This window comes from Channa argus, chromosome 7 (assembly GCF_033026475.1).
Source record: "Channa argus isolate prfri chromosome 7, Channa argus male v1.0, whole genome shotgun sequence".
Classification (NCBI taxonomy): Eukaryota; Metazoa; Chordata; class Actinopteri; order Anabantiformes; family Channidae; genus Channa; species Channa argus.
Window position 1 is genome coordinate 438,763 of NC_090203.1, and position 26,150 is coordinate 464,912.

The following is a 26,150-nucleotide window of genomic DNA, read 5'->3' on the forward strand; positions in this document are numbered from 1 at the left end:
AGGAACAAACATTAAAGCAAGGTGCTGTGAGAAGAAGTGTTTCTGTGTCATGAGATGCAAGTGCAAGAAATAACAGGATTTTTATCATAGGAAGTTGTTAGAAGGAGTTCTGTTCTCTGAGTTCTAATTGAGATGTGAGAGCTGTTTAGTTGATCCCGCTAACAAACCCCAGCACCGTCTCCAGGAAAGTCAAAGTCCCTTTAAATCTTTGAACTTTCTCAATGACAAACAGAAACTTCTCCAAAATCCTAGAAACTTATCAGGCTATATTAGAACTTGTAGATTCCCCTCAAGAACTGTTGAACCTCTTAACCTACACCCCCAAAATGTAGAGAAATCCCTACAGTAACTGTAGACCCTCTTAAAAAGGACTGTAGTACCTCATTGTGTGCATCTAAACCCTTCCTAAAAAGTCTTCTAGAACTTTCTAAAATGATCCAGTGACAGCTTTTCAGGACCTCCAGAGTTCTTTAACATTCTGGATTGCTGCAGACAAATCTGAGGACTAAGGCTTTTCTTCCATTCTGATTGCGTGGAGTCAAAGAGGAAACAATGACTAAACAGATGACAAAGAAACTTTGGATAAGGGATTCGTTTGCCTGCAGGATACAAAATAATCCTGAAATAACATCTACCTGGAGTCAGATCCAAAATGGAACCAGCTATCAGAAACATCTTAAGAACAGTGTTTCTGACGTTTGAGGAACCTACACAACAAAACAAACCTGGAGAAAAGAACAAACTCATTTATTTGTAAAGAAATAGTGAAAAAGAATTTCTTTTTCACAGCTGGGTTAAATAGAAAAATAAACAAAAAAAGAACCCAAGTTATGTTTTTGAGATGTTACTGTTCTCAAAGACAACCGTCTTAAATTTAATTCTGTACACAAACCAAAACCAACCACCATTTTTCCACTGAAGGAGAACGAGCTGTGGTATCGCATGAAGACATCTGGACCGGCAGAGAAGTATGTTAGAGTGGTGCAGGACATGTATGAGAGCTGTAAGACAGTGGTGAGGTGAGCTGTAGGTGTAACAGAGGAGTTCAAGGTGGAGGTGGGTCTGCATCAAGTATCGGCTCTGAGCCCCTTCTTGTTTGCTCTGGTGATGGACAGGCTGACAGATGAGTTTAGACAGGAATCTCCATGGACTATGATGTTTGCAGATGACATTGTGATTTGTAGTGAGAGCAGGGAGCAGGTAGAGGAAAATCTAGAGAGGTGGAGGTCTGCATCAATGCACCAGCAGGTTGGACCTGCCAGGCAATTGGTGTAGAGGAAGACCAAAGTGGAGATTTCTGAATGTAGTGAGAGAGGACATGAAGTTAGTTGGTGTGAGAGAAGAGGATGCAGAGGACAGGGTTAGGTGGAGGCACATGATTCACTGTAGAGACCCCTGAAATGGAACAGCCCAAAGGAAAAGAAGAAGAATAGTAATTTTTAGATAGTTTTATTTCAGTACATTTTACACTGTGGTTTTCTTTGGTGATCATTACAACTGAAATCTAATTATTTTCCAAAAACATCAGGCTCCATTCAGTCCATAACAATGACCTCTGTGTGTTGTCCTCAGCCGTCTCCTTCCTCCTCGATGGCCTGCAGGTCTGGTGGCTCCTCTAGCGCCTCTTGCTGGATGTGTTGGATTGACACCATGCCGGTCAACAAGGCATAGCTCACCATGGCTCCTAGAGCCACGAGAGCTGACAGGAACTGCTTCCTCCGCTTGTTGGGGACATGATCAAAGTCTCCACTGTCATGCTGCACCAACGGCTTTTGATTAGAGTTCTCTAAAAGACAACATGGACCCATTGTGAGGAGGATCAACAACATAATGAGAAAATGGTCCCTAAGCACAGAAAATAAGCCCACAACCCTCTTATACGAGACCTCAGGACTAAAACAAACAATACAACTACAAATTTTTTTTTTGTGTCTTTAAAGGTCATTGTGTGCTTCTTTGTGGTTGTTTTCTCTCGTGAAGGTTTTTAAATAACACTACTCTCTCTCTGTTGTTTTGTGTCAGGGGACCCTCAGACCTCTTTGTACCCCTGCTGAGCCATTGGATAATCCATCCATGAGTCCACATCTGTTAATGCCTCAGGCAGACATTGTTTAGTAGAGATGGTTTGTGTGAAGTCATTATACAAACCCTTTGCAGGTAAACTGTGAGTTTGATTCTAGAATGTCTCAGGGATGAAAACTGCTAAAAGAGTAGACAAAATATCCTTCAAATATTTTGTACTCAAATATTAAAAGTAAAACACTACAAATTCTTTGGTGAGTTTGACCTGTCTTTAGACAACTTGTGAGAACATGCTATACTCCTGAAATAAAAACACCAACTATTCTGTAGAGTTTACACGGTCAGATCTGAGTTCATCATTTACAGTGAATCAGATGCAGCTAATAAGTTCCAGTCGGGGCTAGTTGTCTCACCTCGGCCATCTCTGGGGAAGTATAGCAACAGGATGTTCGTGCAGAAGTTGGTCAGGTTGTCGAGGGATTTCAAATGCTGTTGCAGTTTCCCGTTTGGCAGTTTGGACTTCAGGATGGGTGCCAAGTGTCCAAAAACGTAAGCATCCAGAGACGAGGGCCTGCAGAGGAGAAGCCATGCAACACACAACACTTGAGAAGCATGTATTATAAGCATATATATATGAAAAACATGCACAATATTTTTTAGTAACTAAGTGTCAAAGGCCACAGTTGGTAATAGTGGAGCCGAGACTGGATAAACCTACGAGTCTCCAAAGAAGAACTTCTGTGAGCCGAGTCGCTGGGACAGCAGGTTCATACACTCTACAGCATCATGGTACAACTGAAAAACACGATAGTAAAAACATTTTTCACATTTTAGCTGTATTTCTGATTGACACAGTGGTCAGCAAACAGCAACAAGGTCCGGTTAAAACATCAAGAATATCTGCATAGAGACTCTATAAAACTCAAGCAGCATTCATGAGTGTAGTCTTGAATCAGTCCACCTATTTTTTACCACAGACTAACAACCGCATCTCAAACATCTACCTACACTTTATTTATATTCCATTGCTTGGCAGATGCTATTACTCAAAGCAAATTACAAAGCAGCAAAACAATCTAGCTCAGGGAGAAAACACTAAATCAAAGTGCTAGTAGAAGAAATGTTTCAGTCTTAAAAGACAAGTGCCAACTGAGACAGATAGGATTTTTTGTTGTTGTTTAGTTTATACAAAGAAAGTGTTCTGTCTTCAACAAATTTTTGAATACTGGGAATGACACTGCAGAGTGTGCAGAGTTTGGTAGCTTATTTCACCACAGACTGGGATCATTTCCTGTGTGGTGAAGGGACCACCAGAAGCTGTTCGTTGGCAGAGTGCAGTGGGCGGAAGGGATCGTAGGGAGGGAGTTTAGGTAGGAAGGTGCAGTTGACTTGACCGTTCTGTAGGTGAGATTCAGAGCTTTGAACCTGATGCAGGCAGCTACTGGAAGCCAGTGCAGAGATGTGAAATGTGGTGTGACGTGTGTCCATCTTGGCTAAATAAAAATGAGACATGCAGCTGCTTTTAGATCATGTGGAGGATTTGAATGTGCTTCTGGTAGCTCTGTCAACAGGAGAATGCAGTAGTTGAGAGAAGATATGACCATTGGAGTTGGGTTATATATTCAGAAAGGTAGGGTCTGGTATTTATAATGTAGAGAGAAAATCTGCTGCCTAAGAGACAAATGACATGTGGTCAGTGACATTCAGTTGATCTTTGATTATTATCCTCAGATTCCTGGTAGACTTAGTTGGGACAATCACTGATGATTCAATGTTGATATTGTGCTGTATTGAATCTATCTATCTATCTATCTATCTATCTATCTATCTATCTATCTATCTTAGAAAGGTTGAGTTGAAATGTCTCTCTCATCCAAGCAGAGATGTCAGAGAGATGGACAGAAATGCAAAATGAAACAATGCAGTCATCTGGTGGAAAGGACAGGAAGAGCTGTGTGTCGTCACCATAGAAGTGATAGGAAAAGCCATGTGAGTGGATGATAGAACCTAAGGATGTGGTATAGATGGGGAAAAAAGCAGAGGATCGAGAACTGAGCCCTGCAGCACACCAGGCTATGAGAATTAGAAACTTGTCCATGCCAAAATACCTATAAGGTTTGTCTAGATAATTGAGGCCAGACAAAGATGTATAAGAGGTGCCCAAGTCAGAGTGTTTGGACAGGGTGATCTTGACGTTCACATTGTCAAAGGCTGCAGAAGGATCAAGTAGGATTACTTCGAAACGTATTGGTCATATAACAAACTTGTCCGAAAAAGTGTTGCCAAGTCTTGCCAGAGTTCTGATCTTTTTAGTATTCAGTTTTTGCTTTGGTGACACTTTAAGAAAAAAAAAGCAATAAGGCTGTAATATTCAGGAAGAGCAAATGGAGCATTGGACTTGGACTTAGGCCCTACTGTTGCCTAGGGCTTGCTCAAGGGGGAATTGTTGGGTTCTCACTATACATCTTTATAGTCTTGACTTCTGTAAAGTGTCTTGAGATTACTTTGTTGTGAATTGGCACTATCTAAATAAAGTTGAATTTTATTGGTAAATTCAGACCTTTGTCCCGTGGCTCAGCTCCTTTTTCAACACAACCTGCCTGTCAGTCTCAAGCTCCATTTTGTCCCTGGCATACTGAATTGTCAATAACTTCATAGCCGTATTGTTTGTCCCTGCCTAGAGAATTTTGCATTGGTCTCAGGAAATATTTGTTGCTTTACTCTCATCACATGGACAAACCATAGGCCTTGACACAGCCACTGACAGCTTCTGATCAAGCTTTTGACCTGTCTGAATGGTCTCTGCCCCCTGTCTTCCTGGCCTGGCTGTCCCTCAACTCCTAATTACTTCTAGGTTGGACTACTGTAATTTCCTACTTTCAGGATGCCCCAGTAACTCCCTTCAGTAACTAACTTCCAAAGGTAGAATGGGAGGCAGAGCCTTTAGCTATCAAGTTCCTCTCCTGTAGAACCAGCTCCCAGTTCTGATTCGGGAAGCAGATACCCTCTCTACTTTTAAGTCTAAGGTGAAAACCTTCGTCTTTGATAAAGCTTATACTGTACCTAGTTATAGTCATGCTGCTATAGGCTTAGACTGCTGGGGGACCCACCCCCCAATGCACTGAGGTCCTTTCCTCCTCTTGACCCTCTCTCCTCTCACCCCACAATTGTCACCACTGTATGACATTAAATCTGTGTGTTTTCTCCCGTAGTTGTCTTTGTCCTTCTCTGTCCGTCTCTCTCTGTCCCTTTCTGCAGGTGTCCCCGGCTTTGGAGCTGTGTGTTTTCCATTGTGCAGCTACTGGTCCTACCAAGCTGCCTGATGTCTTGTTGTTGCTTTTGTTGTTCTTTTCTGTCATCACTTTTCACTCACCCCAACCGGTCAAAGCAGATGGCCACCTACCCTGAGCCTGGTTCTGCGGGAGGTTTCTTCTGTTAAAGAGAGTTTTTCCTCTCCACTGTTGTCTAGGGCTTGCTCAAGGGGGAATTGTTAGGTTCTCTCTACACATCTTTATAGTTTTGACTTTATTCTGTAAAGTGCCTTGAGATGACTTTGTTGTGAATTGGCAAAGTTCATTGAATTAAATTGAATTTTGTTTCCCCAGCATTTCCTTTCTCTTCGAGCCCAAATGGTTTCTACTTGTAGATGTGCAGGTGTCAAAAGATCAGCGGCTTTCGGCCCCTTCAGGGGACCAAAAACCTTTATGTTCCACTGTGGCATGAGTTTTTATGCCGGATGCCCTTCCTCCTGCAACCCTCTTTTATTATTCAGGCTCGGGACCGGCACCAAGGTGGCCCTTGGTGGCTGGGTGGGGCCACACCTTGCGGAGTGGGATTCAAACACATGGCCTTCTGCATCCCAACCCAATTCTTTACCACTGATCCATCAGGCTCAAAACTCAGTTTTATAGTTGAAAGCATCTAAAACCCAGTTAGCACAGAGGAAATAAAAACGAATGCGAACTTTAGTTTTCATTCATTATTTAAAAGACATCTTAAACCTTTTTGTGCCAACTGGAACAAATTTTTCCTAAGTAATTTCCATGAACGATGTCTGATCTTTGACCTTTTTTTTCTAAGCGGATGGATCGTTCCATGCCAGCAGTTTTTCCAAGAGAATGATTAACCAAAGAGAGTTTTCCTTTCCCCTCGAAAAGTTGTTCCAGCCACTTCAAGAAACTGCGTGAACACATGGAAATGGAAATTATTTTTCTGTACAAGATAAAAGACTGTTGAGCTGCTGCATGTTCTAGTGTTACTTTGACCAAACGACTGATAATTCAAGTCAGATTTGTTTCCTCAGATCAAAACAAATAACGTGCTGCTTACACACAGTGGTTTTGTGTGTAAGAATGTGATCTTTCTTTTGTGCACTCACCTCCTTCTCCACCTCCTCTCCGGCCTCCAGGCTCTCATCTCCCCGCAGCAGTCGCAGTTTTTCCATCTGCCGACGCTGCATCCGTCCAGGTAGGAAGAAGTTCAAGGGAAATGGCATGTGCTCGGCATACCAGCGGCGAGTCACATCCACGTAGTTCTTCGGCTCGATCCAAAACACATAGATCTATGGAACAAAAGACCCATATTCAATACAGGGAAAGAAAATTTTATATCTGAATGTTTCACATCAAGTTTCCTCTTACAAGAGCAGGCATAAGCTTCTCCTCCATCAGAGAGATGAAGGCCAGGCTGTCGGCTCCTTCCTTTGCCGATAGGTCATAGTCGGCATTGTATTTCTGAAAAACACAAATCAGATTTCATAAAGGAAACAGACTCTCAGCAGCTCCCACTTTCTTACTTGATTGATCACTGAGTGTTGTCAGGTTGTTCATTTAAAAATTAGCTGGAGACAAAATTCTACAGCCCTTTTTCTGTGTTATATAATAATAGACACTTTTAGAACAAACAAGTTTTAGGGCCATCCACTGGGCAGCTCCCCCAAGATCTACACACCTTCAAGGACTTTTTTCTGTTTGCATTTGCACCACCAGTAGGAACAGTGAAGCGACCTAAACAGGCTGAAAGTGGGCACACACCTCTTTATTCTTTTTAACAATTTGTTAAGATTGAAATGCCATAAAATTTGCAGTTTTGACTTTACCTTCAGGGTAACTTGAAGTGAAACATAATATTTAAACTCTTCTGTGAAACACCAAATGTGACATAAATCTGGATCATGAAGATTTGATAGTGGGTCTCCTCTAGGCCAGCATCAAAAGTCAAACCCAGGTGTGAGTATGATATGATCCTGCCACTTGGTGAGCTGGACCAGAATCTTAACTCCTTAAGACCCACATTGTTGTTGAACATGAGGTGCAGACTGAAGTCGAAGCCCAACAGATTGATGAAAACACAAAAAAAGTTTGACTTTAGAAAAGTTAACTCTCAGCAGAGCATGAAACTTCTTTGGCAGCCCTCCAATCGATATGTATTCTGACCAACCTACCACAGCTTGGAGGCAACAAGCATGCTGGGTAATGCCTTCCAGCTGCCTGTTGGTGCTGGGGGGAGGGCAACAACTTTCTCATAGATGTAAATAATGCTGAGAAGGGGGGGGGGGGGTGCTGAAGGAAAACTCCAGCTGAAGGTCACTGGACTTCACAGCAGACAGTCTGTGTTGTTTCAGAGAGAAGGAGCAGGGTTCTTGAAGTTCCTGACTCTCACAAACGTGAAACTGACAAAGTTTATAGAGATAAAAATTCAAACAGTAGCCAGTGTGAAAACTCAAAAATGCTTTCAGGGTGTTTTTTGGATAAAAACAGACTGTTTAATAACAACAACTTCCTCTAGTTTACACTCTTATAAAGTTTAGCCTCTTTCCACTACTGATTTGTGTTTGTGGAAGTGACAGGTTCCTGATAGTTCAGGTTTACAGTCACAGTGTAGATTTAATGGTCCACTGTTCCACCAGAAAGACGGCTTCTGTTTTCTTGCTTAAGGAGAATTATCAGCTCTCCTGGAATGTGTCTGTGGCTGTAGCTTCCTGTTGTTTAATGACTTTTTCCAGTTGGCTGCAGAGCTCAGAGGTCTGACAGAGGCCCCACCACCCCACCCCACAAATACTCACTTACACATACTGGTCCAGTTCCACTGAAAACACACTGTACTGGGGCACTGCTGTGTGCTCTCCACAGAGGGCAGAACTGACACCACACAGCTGAAAGTGATATGTATTAAGTAAAAGAACAGCTGTCTCTCAGTTTTTACTTACAATATGTATCCTCTTAGGTTACCTGTTTTCTTAGGTGGATGATAATATCAGAGGGTCTTGACAGAGTTTCTTTCTGATGTATCCTCAGAGCAGGAAGAGATCCTTTATAGTGGAAAACACACAATCAGCTTCTTGTTGGAGTGCTGCAGAATGAATGTGTCTGCAGGGTTAATAAAGACGTGTCTCACCACTAGGACTTCTCCACGGGTTGGACATCTTCCGCAGTTTTAGAGGAGCTCCTGCAAACTGAGCGTAGGCCTGCAGAGACACAACACAATCATGTCTCAATGACTGACAATTTGTGTAGTACATTAGCTTTTTAAGTGGTAAATGGCTGCTTATAAAGCGCTTTTATCCAAAGCACTTTACAATGTAGCTTCTCATTCATACGCTCACACACCACTGGTGGTGGCTGCCATGCAAGGCGCTCACCTGACCCACCAGGAGCAACTTGGTGTTCACAGTCTTGCCCAGGGACACTTCAACACGTAGCTGGGACCGGGGATAGAACCATGCCTACTGCCTTAACAACTGAGCCACAGCTGCCCACACCCACCTTTTTTTGTACTGTCTGCCAGAAAACAAATATACATCTATGTGTGTGTGTGAGTTTGTGTGTTACATTGGTAGAAAGGTGACAGAGCTAAGCTTCTATGTGCAGTTTGGGGCTCCTACAGTAAAAGCTTGAAATGACTCAGTTCTTCTGGAAATAAAAAAATAAAAAGATTCTGAGTCAAAAGCCTTGTTCAACTTTTACAACCAGGAAGAAAATGAGAAAGAATTTCCTCATAAATCTGCAGCCATGAAGTCAGTTTGATGAAAGTGAAAACGTTTGTTCCACAAAGCAAGTGACAGACAAGTGTGTGTGTCTGTGTGCGCACACATGGCTTTCAGCTTGTGGACACATTTTGAAAACATCAGTGTGAGAACGTTTTGTCCAGCATCACAACCTCAAATGGCTGTGTAGATTTATGACTTGGTTTGAGAAGTCAGACTTCTTCACTTCAAGTCAGACTTGATCAACACAATAGACGTCCTTAATAATCACCACATCAGGCTCCCATTCCCCTTTTGCGGTAAAGCTTTATTCAGAATAAAAATCTGAACCTGCAGAGCTGTAGGTTCAGGCTGCAGGAAGTCATGTGAAGAGGGGAAAGGGACGAAAATCATTAAGATGCTCTAAATGAATATTCCAGTGACAGTAGGTGATGTTCCACTGTCGGCTGAGGATGAAACTGGACACAATAGCTAAACAAAAGGCTGGGAACAAGTTTTCTACCTTTCTTCAGACTTCACATGAAAAGAAGCTGATTATCCACATATCTTGTTGCTTCTTTTTATGAGTTAATGATCTTAGAAAAACTGAAGTAAATGATTTTGTCAGACTGGTCTACAAAAAGATCTCCTGTTTATGACATCGCCGAGCAGAAGAAATTATTGTGAAGACGTGAGGTTCTAACAGATTGAAAATGTTCTTGTGTTTCAACATCTGAGAGAGACAGAGCTCAATTATTTTTATAATGAACTCATTTATTAGGCGATTGAGGCCGAGGAGCTCCTGCTATATCCAGATAATAAAACAACCAAAAATCTGTGACAGAGAAATGTGTGTAAAAGCTTCAGTTATGTAACGTTAACAGACCGAGTCATTATGGTGTCCTGCCAGCTGTGAGCTTCTCAGTTAAAATCCTCCAATAACAACTCAGCTGCAGACGTCATGCTGCAGGAAAATACACTTCATCAACTTTCAATCTTTCCAACAGTAACAGCTCGTTAACCACAATGAGGTGCTACTTTCACCTCAGCTACATGCGCACCTGAGACCACCTCTCCTTTTCTACCTTTTCTTCCACTGTTGTTTGATCCTGAGATTTCAGCCCAACACTGATTATTGATATTTCCTACAACAGTTAACAGTTTAAAAAGTTACATGATGAAATTTCAGTGAAGTCAAAATCTATTAATATTAAAGTTAGAAAATGCCTGTTATTATTCCAACATTATTTAAAATATTTAAATATGTGTTATTGTTGTAACGTGGCTTTCACAGGAACGTACAAACATGTATATTTATGTAACATTTTCTATGCAGGATTTTCTGTAGTGTGCTATTAATACTTTCACCGAAGTAAAAAGAAAATCTGATAACTTTCTACACTATTGCTAAAAGCAGATTTGTTTCATCAACATTGAAATCGGGTTGTAAATTAAAGCCGTGGTTGAAACAGTTGACTTGTGACCACCCAGAGGCTCTGACCCTGCAGACAGACTGTGTTTCCATGACTGATGTGGGGATCCTGCCTGTACACCATGCGGAGGGCTGAAGTGCTTCAGTGACTGATTAAACCTGACTTGGAACATGTTTGTGTTGGACCGAGATGTGAGAGTTGAGCAGCAGTGCAGTCTGGGTTGGAAAACTCTGAGCTGCTGGTTTTTCCAAAGCTCTGCGGGAAGCTGAATCTACTGCTGGTCTGGAAACAAAACAGCTTCTGTTTGTCTGATTTAAGCCAGATGTTTCAGTCAGCTTCATTCAGCACTTTCCCACTTTAACCAGTTCAACTTCAAGCTGATTTTTAAAATCCTCTGGACTCACCTGGGCTGGTGAGTCACTCATCAGGTTAATTTTCATACAGAACTGCTGTTACAGTTAAATTAGTCAAACTGAAAGTTTCATACAAAGTCCACTCCAGAATTTTTCTTTCCTTTTCTGCTGCTGTGTAAAAACACAGTTGTTTTGCAGTAAATTAAAATGAGTTACTGAAAAGAATGTGTAACAAACAGTCTGTTAAAGACTGTGATATCAAATGCAATAAGTTCTCAAAGAAAAGTGAGAAAATGAATAAAACGAAGTTGCAATATTGGGATGATAAAGTCTGAACACCCAGAGCAGGAAAAATGTTCGCATGACGGCTGCATTAACGTGTGAGTAGTTTTACTATTGTAGGTTGCGGTGAAGATAATTTTATTAACATTATATGTGAACAAATTATTTTAATTCTGGATCAATCAGCACAATATGTTTGTAACAATTCACAATGACAAATATTAAATCACATTTTCAGGGTATCTTTCTCCTCCATCAACACAGTTTTCTGATATAATTAAGATAATCACAGGGAAAAAATATACTCCTATGTTTCAGAAGCAAGATGCATAAAATATTTTACATTGTTTAAAATTGACTTGCAAATACAAAAACTTCTTGGTTTTCTGTCAGTAAACAAATCAATAACTGATTAATTGCTATTTAATTTTATAAGCTCTTCATCATTTTTATGCTGATAAATGGAAAAATGCAGCTGTGGTTCAATGAGGACATTACTCTTAAACCTCTCAATGTTTACAATATTTAAAAAAAAAACACACACAGTTTGACCAGTAAAACGGCTCAAATTTAGCATTAATTTTATTCATTAATTTAGCCCCGATTTGCGCATCATGTCTCAGTAAACATTCGTTTAACAGCAGTAATATTCGGTTTCTATAAAATCTACACTACAGCTGCTTTGAAATCACCTTCAGTTTTCTGTGTTATTAAAATCAACAAAGATTTTTCTAACCTTCTGCTTTATAAAATGTTCATTTCACACAAACATTAAAATATTTTAACTAGTTTACCAAACAGTACTACTACTCCGTTTCTGAACACAGGTACCGGCCAATCAAAGTCCTGAACAAGGGGAAACACGTGTAAACGCGTTCTTTTCGAGCAGCAATTAAATTAATATATTAATTTAGACAAATATTTTGTCTTCCAGTTGGCTAGAAAAATCTCTGGGGACTCTGAAAATATCAACAAAACATCTGTAAGTATTTTAAACGAGTGGTTAATTGACTATTAGAGAAGCCAATTGTAATCTCTGTATCCAGAACGAATGCGGGGTGGCAACCTAACATTTATGTAGCCGTTAGCATCTTAACGTTAGCAACAGCTACCAAGCAGTTCAGCCCTTGTCTGTGTGTGTATATATGAAACAAAGAAACAGCCAGTGGACCTGGTCGGTGTCGGTGTGAATGGAGACCCACCAGAACCACCAGACAGTCGGTACTGACGGATGGCAAACCCCAGTCTCCTTCCCAGCAAAACAACTCGTCCGGCGTCGCCATCTTTAGTCGGAACGTTGACCTTCCACACCGGAAAGACAGCGCCGCCGTTAACGTGCACTACCATAATAAAAGCTGGTTTCAAGCTAAAATCTGTTTCCAGGTGATATGAGTTGATGGAAGTACTCACAAACCTCACTCAAAGTTTTAAAATCACAGTGTTAAATACTAAACAAATAGCCACTTAATGTGATCTTTTTCTGGTCTGGGAATCACTGGAGTCAACATATTGTGCTATTTCTTGCTATTGTGCATTTTTATGTGACACTGTGTTGCTCAGTTACAGAGTTTCTTGTTTTAATTGGGACAAACAGATTTTGCATAGATTTCTGATACAGGTGCAGTCCATATGTAAAAAGAAAAAAATGCCCCAGTAGAATTCCTGACATTTATAGAATTTTATCAAGCACAAACTGCAATGTAAACTTTTACTGTGGACACATTTACTTTTTAACCACTCACCTTAAATAGATTTTAAAAAAGGCTTCAGAGGTAGTAGTATCAAATTTTGAAGTAGCAGCAGTGGTATTTGCAGAATACAGAGACTAAAGAGAAGCAAATAGTAGAGTCACTGTATATAAGGGAATATTTAATACAAGGAGTCACAGTTTTACAACAGTCACAGCTGCTGGATCTTTAGGTGTGGTCTCTGGTTCTTTTCTAAATTCTGATAATTTGTTATAATTTTGTGTTTTTATGAAATTTCTCTCATTTTCTTCTTTGTAGCCATTAATAAACAGACAGAAAATATTCAAGTATTACTTAAATTCCATCTGATCAACCTGATAATTGGCTCTTTATTTGTCTCTGAAGTCGAAGTATCACACCTGTTTGTGTCTGACAACATTGTGAACAAAGTTGAAGCATTTTTTTTACCAAAAAAAAAACATTTGTTTTTCAGTCACTTTGTTTTGCTGCTTGTTCATGTTAAACACACTAACCTAGGCTTTAACTTGCTGTTCATGTTCATTTTGTCAGACATGTGTAGCACTGGGACCACCCTGATAAAAAGGAAATTAACTTCTACCTGGTTAAATAAAGTAAAATAATTAGGATTGTTGCTAATTAACTTTCTCGCTTTTTCTAGAAACCGACACTTACAGCAGGTGATCAAAATTTTAAAAAAATGTGACTGAAAAACACACTCACAGATCCAGACTGACACAGTTGAATCTTATGGAAATAACGGAAGGACGAATACAAAAAGGGGACGTCCCTTCATTTTGCTGTGGGACAGGAAGGAGACGTGACTTCAGCCTTTATTGGCTAAAGAAGTGTAGATGACGGTGTCCTCTGCCTCTTTCACACACCTAAAACAAGAAAACAGACAATAAATCCATTAAAACTTGTGTAAACATTGAATATGTGCATGTACACTTGTCTGTGTCAGAGGCTTGAAAGCAGTGACAGAAGTCTTCATCAGGAAAGTTGGGAATGTCTCCAGTAGGTCAGAGTCTTTCCAAAGCCACCAGACAACACGTACAGATAAAAATTCAGATCTGCGGCAACATGGAAGCAGTAGTGAAGCCTTTTCCTCCACTCTTGCCCAGTATGTGTTTTTTAGGTGGTCGGTGGCATCAAATGAGCACAGAGGAAAAGTTGTGTAATGAATGTGATGACTGGAATGAAAGTTTTTGTCTTGTTGAACTTGAAACACCCATTGAACATTCACAAAAGACTCCAGATATTTTTGTGACGGTTCTTTTCAGGATGGCTTGTAAACATAGCTTTAGGCTTGTCTTGGTAGCGCAGCATTGAGAGATCACAGTTATGAGTTACTATGCAGATGTTTTTTGTCCCATATGAGAAACCAAGAGTCCAAAAGAAATCAGACAGACTGGTTAGAGGGCAGTTCACTGAAGAACAGAGTGCAACAAAAGAATCATGGCAAGAGGTTTTGACCCTACAGGCAGTTTTAACTGATTCTGGATGTTTAAAATAAGTCCTGCAAAGACATCTGAATCTGAACCTGTACTTGGCATCTCCTTCTGAGACAGATTAGACAAATCTAAATCTCAGTTGTTTTTGACAATTTTTTCTCAAGTTGTAATTTTCTCAATTTATTTTAGTGTTTTATTCTGGTTTAATTTAATAACGTTTAATTTCTTAGCTTATCTTTAAAGCAACATGTACAGATATATCGTGTACATCCCCATGAGTGAAGCATGGGTCCATTCTGCTGTACCTTCAGATTTAAAATCCAAACCAGGGACAGAGGCTGTTCATATCTGTCTGCTGCACGCCCCATATATTCAACTGCATAGTGTACAGGCTCTGACAAATATATGTATAAATTAATCAAAAACCTGGTCTTGTGCTTGTGTTGGAACTGTATGGAGACGTAGTTGATGTCCTCCACAGCTTGACTGGTGTCCTGTTGATGACCTCCCTTCTCCTGCTCAGCAGGCTGCAGGACACTGCTGTAGATGTTATCACAATTCTGCAAATCACACAGAGACAACTAAAGAAATGCGGGAGGAGGACACAAATACGTACTTTAAACACTTCATTTATCTTTATTTAAATTTGTTTTTACTGTCCTTCAACTCACTCACAACTCTTGGAAAATAACACATCTTATAAAAGCACAAATTAACAGTATAATTTCAAATTAATGATTGGACCAAAATCCTGTGATAAAGAACTGTGAGACAAACAAGCTTTCAACCTCTTAAGACACAGTGTTCAATAAAAAAAAACAATTACAGGTATACACAACCGACAGGTGAAGAGTTTAGGCCCTTCAAAGGTTATTTCAAAATGCAGTTGGTAAATCTCCATTTGTAGTCATTTTCTTTTGCATTTTCTAACAAAATCTGAATATTTGTAAAACTGCACCCAGTGAAATGGTTCTGTATCTGCTTCTGCCTCGTCTGTCACACATCAAGTCACATTGCTTAGCATAGTATGTCTGTGAGAGACGCTGTCTTAATCTCCTCTGCTATTAACTCACCTTTAGTTCCACCCTAGCTCCCTCATTTCTCTGATCCTTTTCCTCTGCTGCCTTCTTTCTGTTGACACAGCAGACACACTTTAGACAGAGCGTTTGTTCGTGTATGGGAACAGCAGTAGTCAGAGCTTTGGAAACTTTGTTCTTTATTTCTTTTCAAGCTGGAATTTCTCTCGATCAGTGTCAATGTTATCTTCAGTCTATCTGCATAGAGTTGTTGCTGGGTAACTTTTAAAAAAACAGCAGGAAGTTGACATACAGTACAAGTGAAGAAGAAAGAAGAAATTTAATTCTTTAAATTCTTTTCTTTAATCTTTCTTTAATTTCTGATGAAGAAACATCTGTTACTTGTTCAATAAATAATATAATTAAAACAACTCTTTATTTTGCTCTTTTTGGCATTTTAAAATAACTTTTGCACATGACTGTAGATACCAGGGAAAACTAACAGCAGTTTCTAAAAACACAGCAGAAAGTCCAACAGGTTTAATAAAGTACCTTTTGATGAAAAAGACGCTCAGTATGAGAGCACTCAAAGCCAGCAGGACCGCAAACACCACACCAACTATCATCAGGTCATTATTTCCTGTAAAACACATAATACTTGTATAAAGACAACTTTGTTTTTACTAAATAACTTTTGTACTCTGAGAAAACGATAGCAGGAAGCTTATTGGACCTGTAATGATAGACTGTGTATAGATTCTAGCTGAAAACCTTTTCATTCTGCAGTTACTAACATCCACACCAAGTCTGTGTTGATGTCACAGCACCTGAAAATTAAACTGCTGCTGTAAAACTAGTGGTAAAAAACTAGTGTAAAAACACTTCAGTCAAATCTGAAGAATAAACAATGAATCAGGTGTTTGACAATTGCCATTAAAAAAATGCTTTAAAATAAATAAACATATTCCATCCAGTATTTTTAACCCCTTGTCCTCTTCAAATTCATGGGGGGCTGGAGGCCATCCCAGCTGTCATTGGGTTACAGACGAGGTCCACCCCGGACAGGTCTCCAGTTTGTTTCAGTGCCCACCCATGAAGGTGTGTTGTATTGAAGGTCTGGCTGGGAAGACTAGAACTTCTGTGTTGGAGAGGTTGAGTTGAAGATATCTTTCTCTCATCCAAGGAGAGATGCCAGAGCGACAGTGAAGTCATCCAGTAGAAAGGACAGGAAAAGCTGTGTGTCATCAGCATAGCAGTGTTAGGAAAAACTATGTGAGTGGATGATAAAACCCAGTGATGTGGTGTAGATTGAAAAAACAAGAGGACCAAGAACTGAGCCATGCAGCACACCAGTGGAGAGGCTGTGAGAGTTAGAAACATGCCACTGTCAAGATACCTTGAAGGTTTGTCCACATAAGTAGGACCTGAGCCAGGCCAGAGCTGTACAAGAGCTGCTCAAGTCAGAGAGTGGGGACAGGAGGATCTGATGTTTCACAGTGTCAAAGACTGCAAAAGACAAAATTACAAGTGGACTAGGACAGAAAGACAGTGTGCTAAATTATGTGTGAAGGGGATTAACAAAGACAAGGTTAATCTAGCAGCTTTTCACCAAATTCAAATTTGAATTCAGCATAATCAATTTGACACCATGTCTGATACGAATTTCACAGGGATATTTCAAATCAGTCTGAAACTGAACTGACCTTCATTCACGAACAGGCTGTGGGGCTGAGAGCGTGTGTTAATGTTGGTCTTCAAAGCACAGCTATAGTTCCCAGAATCCTTTGCAGTCAAGGGGCCAAGACAGAGGGCAGGGCCAGACTCTGAGAGGGCTTGGTCATCTCTGTACCAGATGACCTCCAGTTGGTGGAAGGAGCAGGTGGAGGTGCAGAGCAGTGACACTGTTTGACCACTTCTAAGCTGTGTCTCATTTTTGGAACTGTTAATTCTCAGTGTGGTGTTATCTGAAATAAAGCTGTTTGTTAATTTTCACTTTAATATTATACATATATATTGTTTGCATCAGAATTAGAAGATGTTCCCTCACCAACAACTGTGACATTCACTCCTGACTTCTCAGTAAAATGCCCGGCAATATGATTCATTTCCATTCTGAAGCGAAGAGTTGCTTCATCTTCCTTCTGTAAATCTCTGATCTGTAAAGTGCAGTTTCCCTTCAGGTCTCCCAGGTATTCGTAACGAGGGTTGTTGTTCTGTGACTGACTGTCGTACACAGACGGGGTGGTGCCCTGACAGATTTGATGGTTCTGGCACCAGCGGACTTTGATGACCTGCAGTAAGAGGTGTCTTCCTGTTGAATCTGTGATAAACCCAAGTGGTTTGAATGTGCAGGGGAGGGTGACGGTCGATCCTTTTACAGCACAGACAGGATCTGGATATGTAACGTTTTGAACTACAACACCTGGAACCAGACCTGGTTGTAAAACGCAACAGAAATAGCAGAAGTTACTTCCTGTATTAAACTTATGTTCGAGGTTTAAATACATTTGCACTATTTGTGATGTTCATACTGGAGTCTCCGCAAAAATGGATCCATGACTAGCTTTGGTGTGACTGGAAGCTGAACTGCCCCTGTCCTATCAATACTTGCTTTGCATGTTTTGAGCACTTCTTAAGTGTTTAATCCAGGCAATGTTAAAACTGTGGAGCTGTTATATGAACAAAGACAGGAACACCCCTGATGGAGACAGACCTGCTGCGTCACCTTCAGGGTTAGATATATCATGTTATAATGACATTTGTTTTGTTCAAAGTATCTGTTTCACACCAGATGAAGTGCTGGCCAACGGAATTTTTCTCTTTTTACACAAAGCGAACACATAATGAAACAGTTGTGTTGGAGTCTTTCTATTGTGAGAAAGAACCTGTCTGTGCCAAATTTATCATGACACATGATCAGAATTATTCAACACCAACAGATTAAAGAAGAAGAAGCACAAAGTCACTAACATCAGCTCCACCTTCACTATAAACAACACGGTCAACACATTAATGCAGCAATACTCCAAATTATCCTGCAGATTTAGGGCTTTGTCTTTGGTACTGCAAGTACATTTTTGCTGAGAATACTTCTGTGCTATAGCAGTATTTGCCCTTTTAGTAAACCTCAGCAGCTGAGTCTGTGCCACATTTCCTTTTTTTATTTAGCTACTTTCTTTACACTTTGTTTTTTTTTAATTTTCTGGACTCAAAAGTGGAAATAAAATGACTTCCTAAGAAACAGGTGAAGCCTGTTTAAGTTTTACCTGCCATGAGGAACATGAAGCTGCAGAGATTCTCTCTGTCCCAACCTGCCATCCTTGTTGTTGAGCCAAGTCTTCGCAGGTGTTGTTTTCTTCTGCAAGTGATTCAAAAGTTAAAGCGGGACAATGTGACATGATGCAGGAAGCATCCTGTGTTGACATTGACTTCCCCGTTTCTTATTTCTTTTTTCGGGAACTCCTCTTTTACCAACTCACTTCTGTTTTCTTCCACTGTTACTTCTCTAAAAGAACACTTTTAGAACACTGAACACTAAAGGAACTATGAAGAAACCTTTTCAAAATCCTGCAGTAATGCCCCAGCAGTTGGCAGATGGACTAATGAGCATGTGCAGATAAAAGATTTTAGATAAGAATGAGCAGTAAAATCTGCTCCCGTCATGCTGACAGCTGCCCAGTCACAGATGGGGCAGATGATAACAGTTCAGTACCCGAGTACTTGTTCAAAAATGTCCTCTGTCTGTTGTTTTTTCTGTAAGTTATTTTTCTGTCAACCGTCAGTGTTTGGTGTCACTGTCAGCACCAGCTGATCGAGACCAGGAAAGACCTGGATCAGTTGTCACCAAATCACACCGACCATCACAGCCTCAATGTCCAGTTTTCTCCTTTCAGCACCAAAACATCATCGTTTATCAAAATAAAATTGTTTTTTTTTTTATCTTCTGACCTGGATTATAAATCCTAATAGTTAGACTAAAGCAGGGTTCTGATCCAACCTGGTGATAATGATGAGAACTGGGCTCAGATGCCGAAGCCTTTACTGTGTGAAGAAAAAAAGCCTAAAGAAATGTCAGACCTGTCTAATAATATTCACTCTAAAACAGAAACCAAAAAAAAAAAAAAAAGAACCAAGGTGTTGCAGACATCTTTGGGTCAGTACCAGTCTCTCAGCTCCCCTGGTTTAAAACCTTAGATGCCTATAGCTCCATCATACATAAACACAAATTATTGGGAACTACGGAAGCCCTGAACACACTGCAGCTAAACAGACCAGGTGCAAACAAGTGAGGTCCAAAAGGTGGAAACATAGCAAGTCTGTAGGACACAAGCAGAACTGTGATGGAAAATCAAGTATGATTACATTATTACATTTTAATAGAATAGATTTTTACCTAGTTGTAAAGGCAACCTGTACTCAGTGTACTTTTGAAGGATGTTTAAAATGTTGTTCAAATTTGTCTCATATCGATGTTTTGTCTTGAAGTGTTTGCAGAACTGCTCCAAGGTCAGTTATTGTCTAACAGCAGACCATCCCACACTGTAGTGACCCAGAGTCACTCCATGCTCACAGGTGCTTATCAAAGTGCTGAAAAGGGAAAAGGTTTCCAAAAAAGGAGAAAAGGGCTGTGAGCAGTAGCCTGAGGGTGTGTTTCGACATGTGTGATGTGTGACGTTTAGAACTGCATAGGATGAAGGCTTGAAACTCTGTTGATGTACTTCTCTCTTGCATGATAATAAAACCCTAAAAGACGTCCTGGATGTTGAAGCTTCTTTACTGTTTACACTTGAGGTGTCTGAGACCAGAAATTGTCATTTTTGCCATGACAAGAACCTAAAGCTGCATTAGTGCTAATGTGAGACTGGATCAGTCCTTCCTGTTCTGAAACACCTTTACTCTGCTCTTCATGCTCTTCACAGGCTTCTGGAGGTCATAGTTATGCTGATAAACGTACTAATCAAGCAGAAATATTTGCTCTTCTCTGATTGATCAGTCAAATGAGCCTCCATTTTAGAAGTGAATAACTCTGTGTCACGGATCCGACTATGGACTCCTGTCCCTGTATATGCATCTCTGTCCTCCATCATTTTCATACCTGTGCCCCCTTCTCTATCTCTATCGACAATTCGCTTTCTTATCCATCCACCCACATTTGTCCCCATTTACCTCTTATCCACTCCTGCACTCACTCACCTGCTTCCTGTCTTCTCATTAAAAACTAATTTAAACACTTTCATTCCCTGCCAGGTCCTTTCCATCTTGTCTCTGAGGAGTTTCTGTCTGGTGTTTGCTTCATTGTTAATACCTGGCCCTGTTTTCTGTATTTGTACACTCTGGAAAATATTTCAGAGTCTACTTATTTAGACCGTTAATTTAAGACAAGACAGATAAAAGAGAGTATAAAATGTGATCAGAGTGCTTTGACATTTTTTTCTGAGAAATTTAGAGACACAATAAAAATCCAGTATTGAATGTGTCCATGTGAAGGTTGAGAAGACAGAATGGTTTTAGTGGCAGCTACAGCCTCACAGTGAGATCCGAACAGAATTAACGATGAGAGAAACAGAGGAAGAAGTAAGCACATGGATACTGCAGCAGAAGACTGTCCACTGACAGTCTGAGCTATGGGTCTGAGCTACGACACCTTTTTTCCCAGTAACTACAGATAATGTCTCGGCCTCATGTTTTGGTTTTGAACCAGAGACAGAAATAATCACATTTAAATCATTCACATCTTCAGACTGAAGAGGACAAACACATGTGAACCCACTTTTATTTTAGCCCAGATCCATTTTGACAAGATTCAGGATACATTTAGAAAATCATTTGAAAGTGAATTTTTAACATGGTTTCATCAAACCTGTTCCTTCATTCCATTATCTGCATGATTTCTAACAATTGTAGAAACTATGTGACCTGCCCGTTTCAGAAATACCTTCTATACTCCTTCTTTCTGTACAGATACATAGTGCCATTTAGGTACTGCTCATTCTGCTCTTCTTTATTATGATTATTATAAACGTCCACCATGTAGTGGTGCATGTCTTCAGTTGCCACATGGGTCCACAGTCCCTCATCCTCCATCAGGTGCAGCTCAAGCTCCATTGAAGCCTTGTATCGATCTCCAGACTCTGACTTTGGGTCTACTCTTGTCATGCAGACGTAGCCTCCTGCAGGGAAACAGACCATGTTTTAGTGTACAAAGAAGCATCTTTGTGATGTCAGCTCAGTGGTGTGAAGTGATTGTTATTGGGGACTGGACAAATTTGGGTTCAGGTGAACCATGGACAGAAGGATGATGGACTAAAAGAAGCTTCTCACCGAAGCTTCATCACTGAATGATCTAAGTTCAAACTGTTCAGGTCATACATGTAGTGTTTGTACCTGGTTTGGCAGCTTGGCAGAGCTCCCTGACAATGCTGACTGGGACGAAACCAGGACGTAAAGCACCCACGATGATCACCACATCAAACGTACCTGAAACCAGAAGAGGGAGAGGAAGATGAGGAGGAGGTTCTCAGAGGCCACAGCGTGAGACAGGAACAAATATCGATGTGACATAAAACTATTTGATCAGAAACACACAGAACTGAGTGCAGTTTGTCAGATTATTAACAGTGACAGAAGTCTCTGTGTGTGTTCACATTTTATTGAGAGAGGACATGCAAAAGAACCACGGTTTTGACATGAACCAGGAATTAATGTGTCCTCACACATTAATTAGACACCCCTTTTGGAACCCTGTCAGAATGCGACTAAAATCCAGTTGATCTCAGCTGTAAAGTGAGATGTCACAGTGTGTGAGATGTGTACCAGTTTGTGCAGGCAGTTGCTGTGATCCCAGTAAGGCTAGTCTGAGGTCCTGGTAGAGGCTGGACTTCACAGCTTGTTCCAGCATCCCTTTACTGCCATCCACCCCCACAAAGTTCCTGAAGCCCAGTTCAAACATCTGTACACACAAGAACATCAAAACCAACACCGACACTGACTTGCTGAAGAGGAGACAGATAAAAGCCTCACCAGCTTAGCGACCCATCCAGACCCACAGGCTACATCCAGAACTAGCGCTTCTTCAGGACTCCCACAGAAGTTCTTAGACAGGAATTCTACAGCCAGATGTGGAGCTCTGTAGCTCGCCAGGCCGTGATCCTGTGGATGGTGATGGGAGTTAGAGGTGAGTGAAAAGATTTATCTTTTAGGGTTGTGTCATCTCACAATGAAACGGCAAAAAGAGTAAAATTTGTTTTTCACCAATATTTAAAGCACATGCAACAGGCACCTGAGTGTTTCTACATCTATGTCTTTAGATACAATCCTTGATCATTTTTTAACTTTTGATTATCTGTTGACAATTTGTATGAGCAGAATGTGCATTAAATATCCTAATATGTTGATGAAGAAATCATTTTTTCTCTTTTTGCGTGAAGTTTTCTCGCTCAACTGTATCACCCTCCTCTTTACAGTTACATGTCAACCACTGTTTCAACACCTCGTACTGAGGCCTGTTGACCTCTGGGGCTTCTTGACCTGTTAGGTTATCCATCCATGTCTGTACCAATGACAAGAGGAATCTACTGGCTCTTTACTCTCACAGCAGCAAGTAAACTAAGGCTGTTAGACTTTAGTCCTTTCTTCATGTTCTGCTTAAATGTGAACCAAAACTGGATGTGGTAAAGTTGTCACTAAAAAAGGTCTTCAAACTCACCTTTTCGTAGGTTTCTGCCCAGCTGTCGTAAAACTGAACCCGATCTTTTGGATCAGGACTTCTGCAGGACTGAAAGGCAGACCTCGCATCAGCTGCAGTTCTCCTGGAGTTGGACATGATGTGGGGGAGACGTCAAACCTGCTGGACGATGGAGACAAATCATGGACATCTTTACATGAGGTGTATTTACATTAGCATAAAACGTAGCTGATGGAATCATTTATGAATTATCAATGTTCCTGTTTTTAATGAACGTCACAGCAGAGAATCAAATTAATGTGAAAAACACGCTGATCAGTTATAGGAGATGATCACTCTGTTCAAAGCAGTTAATCAGTGATTAACCATAACAAAAAATCAGTGACATATTAAAGATGTGCTCTGCTTCACTCGTCTTTGATGTCACCGAACTTCTGTAAACGAATATTTACTCATCTAATAACTAGTAAAGGAAATGCAAAATAACTATTGACAATAAAGGATCATTGGCCTGGGGTGGATAATTAATATCAGGGACTGTAAACGGACATTAAATATACTGATGGTGAAAGGAAATGAACAGTCCCAGTTTTAATAATTTAACAATAGTGCTGAAAGCTAAGATTTTAGTTCTGATTGGATTTAGAACTTGTAACCTCCACCTTTCAATGGATAGAAGAGATTTTATAATTGGACAGTGAACGTTAAGACATTTAAATGAAACACAATACAAAAAGCCACAACATTAAATATAAAATACATTAAATTCAAAATTTAAAGAGAACACACAGAGCTCACATGTTGAAGTGTCCTTGAGCAAGACACTGAACACCAACTTAGTTGCTCCTGATGAGCGTTGGCCAGCTGCATAGCAGCTCCCCAATCGGTGTGTGTTAGTGTGTCTGTGATTGTGAGTGTGAATGGGTTAATAAGAAGCAGTGTAAAGTGCTTTGAGTGCCAATAGGTACAAAAGCACTATATAAGTGCAGAATATTTACCATTTAAGGATTTCATGACACACACAAAAAAAAGATTTTCGATGCATGACAATTTTTCTGATGTTTTAAATTGAAAGGTCTCACAGAATTCACAGATATCTGATAAATGAGTGAGTGAATGGCAGCAGGTTCTTACCAAGTCCCTCTCACACCACTAATAGAAGCCTCTGTTGAGATTATAGACCTTTGGTTCCAGGCACTAATAAAGCAGCTGCCACCAAAACGTTCTTGTTCTAAACCGAATGACGATTGTGCTAACAGAGGAAAACTGGTTTTGACTTGGCCTAAAATCACTCACATGCAGTCTCACCTAAAATCTAACAGGTCTGTCTCTCGACTCAAACCCAACCATCTGCTCCTAAATCCTGACTGACCAATTCACTAACTCCTCTACACAATGTCCCCACAGTGAATCATCAACAGCTCGTACTCACCTGTGTAGGATACAGGACTTGGGTACAAGTCGAAATGTGAGTTTGGGACCAGGTTCAACAGGAATAAGTCAGCAGGTCGCTGCTGATTGGTGCATGGAAACTGCTTGGTCAGGTGACATCATTACCTTTATTAAACAGTGTAGGAACAAGGCACGATGATTCTGAGCTGAGGAAAACTACCAGTCAGCAAAACCCCCACAGTGCTGCAGAGATGTTCCCAGGTCACATGAGATCCACCATCTGTCCATGATCTCGTGGTCTAACCTTGAGGTCTCTGACCTGTTGGATGTGCCCAGAAAGCTTAAAAAGGGTTTTTACCCAGTACCAGAACCTGGCACTGACTGATGTATATTTGTTATCCAGATCCAGATTTCATGATGGTCCAGGTGGTGAGAGGCTCAATTCCTCCTGTTCAAAGGGGGAGGGGGCTTTAACGCCAGTTTTAAGCCATGGTACGCACCAGTTTTCAGTTTTCTCACAGGCTGCTGGTACTGACTTTGACCCACCTGCCAAAAACTCTTTCTCTCTATGGCATGTATGCAAACAGAAGCAGTGTAACGGGGGGTGCAGAGATCCCCCCCCCATCGACTGATACATTAATGTGACTTATTGACCTGATGTTATGTGCACAGATGCTTATGAAACATTTCCCCTTCTGAAGGCACCACATGTTCACCATCATCTGTCCCTGGATTAAAGCAGGTATAATAGAGCACATAAAGATAACCACACTCACCTTTACACTCATGTCTTCTTTGCATCCTGACCTGTCTGTTCATATTTAACAGGGGTCTGTGTTCACTTCCTGAAATGCTGCTGTTACAGCATCAGCAGTGTAGATGTACAACTGAAACCTAAACAGCTTCACTCACCTCTTTACAACTATTACCATCAGGGAGTTAAAGTGTCAGTGTGTTAGTGACTGATTAGATGGGTTCATGGATGGATTATGAGAAAATGCACTCCCTCCTCTCCCTATTTCCTATAGAGACCTTGACACAAAGCAGCTACTAAGCCAAACTGCAGTTTGTTTGTTTTTTAGATGTTTTTTCTTTATTTTATTCCCATTCTTCTCTTTGGTTATTTTGTGTGTATTGTTGATTGTGATGAGTCTCATAGCCTCCAATTAATCCAAAGCGCTTCAGTAAGAGTACTGTTGTCCATCACCTCAGCGTCTGATTAAAGTAATGTTTTCTCAGTACACACTGTACTTTACAATGTAACCAGAAGGGGACACAAGCCAGTGTCTTCTCGTGTGAGTCCCAAGTCTGGCTAAATGCAGAGGGTTGTGTCAAGGAAGGGCATCATGGGTAAAAACACATGGGAATTATGACTTCCACATTGGTAATGAGTACATCATGTTCTGTGACGTGGTTCTGTGTCCCGGTATAGGACCTTAGCACATGGGGACAGATATAGTTCTATGAGCACAATACAAAGCTCATTCAAACTAAAACGCCAAAGGGCCTAGATGATGTGGACAGTAAATACTCTTGCATGGTCCACTAGCATGAAAACAGAACTGCACATGACTAGATTACATGGAAGTTAGTACTTAAACTTCAGCCACCGATGTCCTTGACAAAACCTGGTGATGGAGAACTCGCTGAAGAGCCATGGGGACTAAAGGAAACCAGAAATTTGTCCCACACTCCATTTGACATGACCAGCCATGCTTTGCCTTCAGAAGTTCACAGGTTTAAAGATTTAAATTCTGTCACTGCTGACAGTGCAAAATGTTTGTGGAGGAGCTCAAAGTGCTGATCATGGCTATAGAGAAATACTTCTGTTTCTCCTTTTTATA

At 40.6% G+C, this 26,150-nt stretch overlaps 3 protein-coding genes across 8 annotated transcripts; all 3 read right to left on the minus strand.

Annotated features, from left to right (window-relative positions):
• Nucleotides 1-1,433: 1,433 nt before the first annotated feature.
• LOC137130699 (metaxin-1-like) lies at nt 1,434-12,395 on the minus strand. The gene is made up of 8 exons (XM_067511181.1): nt 12,257-12,395; nt 8,419-8,488; nt 8,253-8,332; nt 6,663-6,755; nt 6,401-6,583; nt 2,741-2,817; nt 2,436-2,593; nt 1,434-1,786 (listed from the first exon to the last, which is right to left on the minus strand). The coding sequence occupies exons 1-8, from the start codon at nt 12,335-12,337 to the stop codon at nt 1,569-1,571; spliced, it is 960 nt and encodes a 319-aa protein (XP_067367282.1). The 5' UTR covers nt 12,338-12,395; the 3' UTR covers nt 1,434-1,568.
• A 133-nt stretch (nt 12,396-12,528) lies between these two features.
• LOC137130698 (sialoadhesin-like) lies at nt 12,529-18,643 on the minus strand. 3 transcript variants are annotated; one of them, XM_067511179.1, is made up of 7 exons: nt 18,497-18,643; nt 17,278-17,664; nt 16,934-17,194; nt 15,783-15,870; nt 15,288-15,345; nt 14,641-14,774; nt 12,529-13,644 (listed from the first exon to the last, which is right to left on the minus strand). In XM_067511179.1, exons 1-7 carry the CDS (start codon nt 18,546-18,548, stop codon nt 13,587-13,589), a joined length of 1,038 nt encoding a protein of 345 aa, XP_067367280.1. In that variant the 5' UTR covers nt 18,549-18,643; the 3' UTR covers nt 12,529-13,586. The 3 variants fall into 3 exon arrangements, 2 of the variants coding, with proteins under 2 accessions (XP_067367280.1, XP_067367281.1); XR_010914878.1 differs by lacking the exons at nt 12,529-13,644; nt 14,641-14,774; nt 15,288-15,345 and adding exons at nt 16,321-16,464; nt 16,627-16,736; XM_067511180.1 differs by lacking the exons at nt 12,529-13,644; nt 14,641-14,774; nt 15,288-15,345 and adding an exon at nt 16,627-16,736 and having other exon boundaries at nt 15,783-16,464.
• Nucleotides 18,644-20,985: 2,342 nt separating this feature from the next.
• On the minus strand, nt 20,986-24,490 carry LOC137131097 (methyltransferase-like protein 27). 4 transcript variants are annotated; one of them, XM_067511920.1, is made up of 6 exons: nt 24,347-24,490; nt 22,936-23,076; nt 22,251-22,379; nt 22,044-22,179; nt 21,615-21,707; nt 20,986-21,400 (listed from the first exon to the last, which is right to left on the minus strand). In XM_067511920.1, exons 2-6 carry the CDS (start codon nt 23,050-23,052, stop codon nt 21,156-21,158), a joined length of 720 nt encoding a protein of 239 aa, XP_067368021.1. In that variant the 5' UTR covers nt 23,053-23,076; nt 24,347-24,490; the 3' UTR covers nt 20,986-21,155. The 4 variants fall into 4 exon arrangements, with proteins under 4 accessions (XP_067368021.1, XP_067368022.1, XP_067368024.1 ...); XM_067511921.1 differs by having other exon boundaries at nt 22,936-23,073; nt 24,347-24,414; XM_067511923.1 differs by lacking the exon at nt 24,347-24,490 and adding an exon at nt 24,049-24,298 and having other exon boundaries at nt 22,936-23,073.
• Between the last annotated feature and the right edge of the window lie 1,660 nt (nt 24,491-26,150).

Excerpts from the sequence above, each read along its gene's own strand:
- LOC137130698 (XM_067511179.1), bottom strand. The coding sequence starts at position 18,548 with ATGGCAGGTTGGGACAGAGAGAATCTCTGCAGCTTCATGTTCCTCATG. Across the intron at positions 15,346-15,782 it reads AGCGTCTTTTTCATCAAAAG|AAAGAAGGCAGCAGAGGAAA; the intron begins GTACTTTATTAA and ends CTGTGTCAACAG. Across the intron at positions 14,775-15,287 it reads GAGCTAGGGTGGAACTAAAG|AATTGTGATAACATCTACAG; the intron begins GTGAGTTAATAG and ends TGTGATTTGCAG.
- LOC137131097 (XM_067511920.1), bottom strand. The coding sequence starts at position 23,052 with ATGTCCAACTCCAGGAGAACTGCAGCTGATGCGAGGTCTGCCTTTCAG. Across the intron at positions 21,708-22,043 it reads GCAACTGCCTGCACAAACTG|GTACGTTTGATGTGGTGATC; the intron begins GTACACATCTCA and ends TTCTGGTTTCAG. Across the intron at positions 21,401-21,614 it reads CTGCCAAGCTGCCAAACCAG|GAGGCTACGTCTGCATGACA; the intron begins GTACAAACACTA and ends GTTTCCCTGCAG.
- LOC137130699 (XM_067511181.1), bottom strand. The coding sequence starts at position 12,337 with ATGGCGACGCCGGACGAGTTGTTTTGCTGGGAAGGAGACTGGGGTTTG. Across the intron at positions 6,584-6,662 it reads AGAAGCTTATGCCTGCTCTT|ATCTATGTGTTTTGGATCGA; the intron begins GTAAGAGGAAAC and ends TTTGTTCCATAG. Across the intron at positions 1,787-2,435 it reads CTTCCCCAGAGATGGCCGAG|AGAACTCTAATCAAAAGCCG; the intron begins GTGAGACAACTA and ends GTTGTCTTTTAG.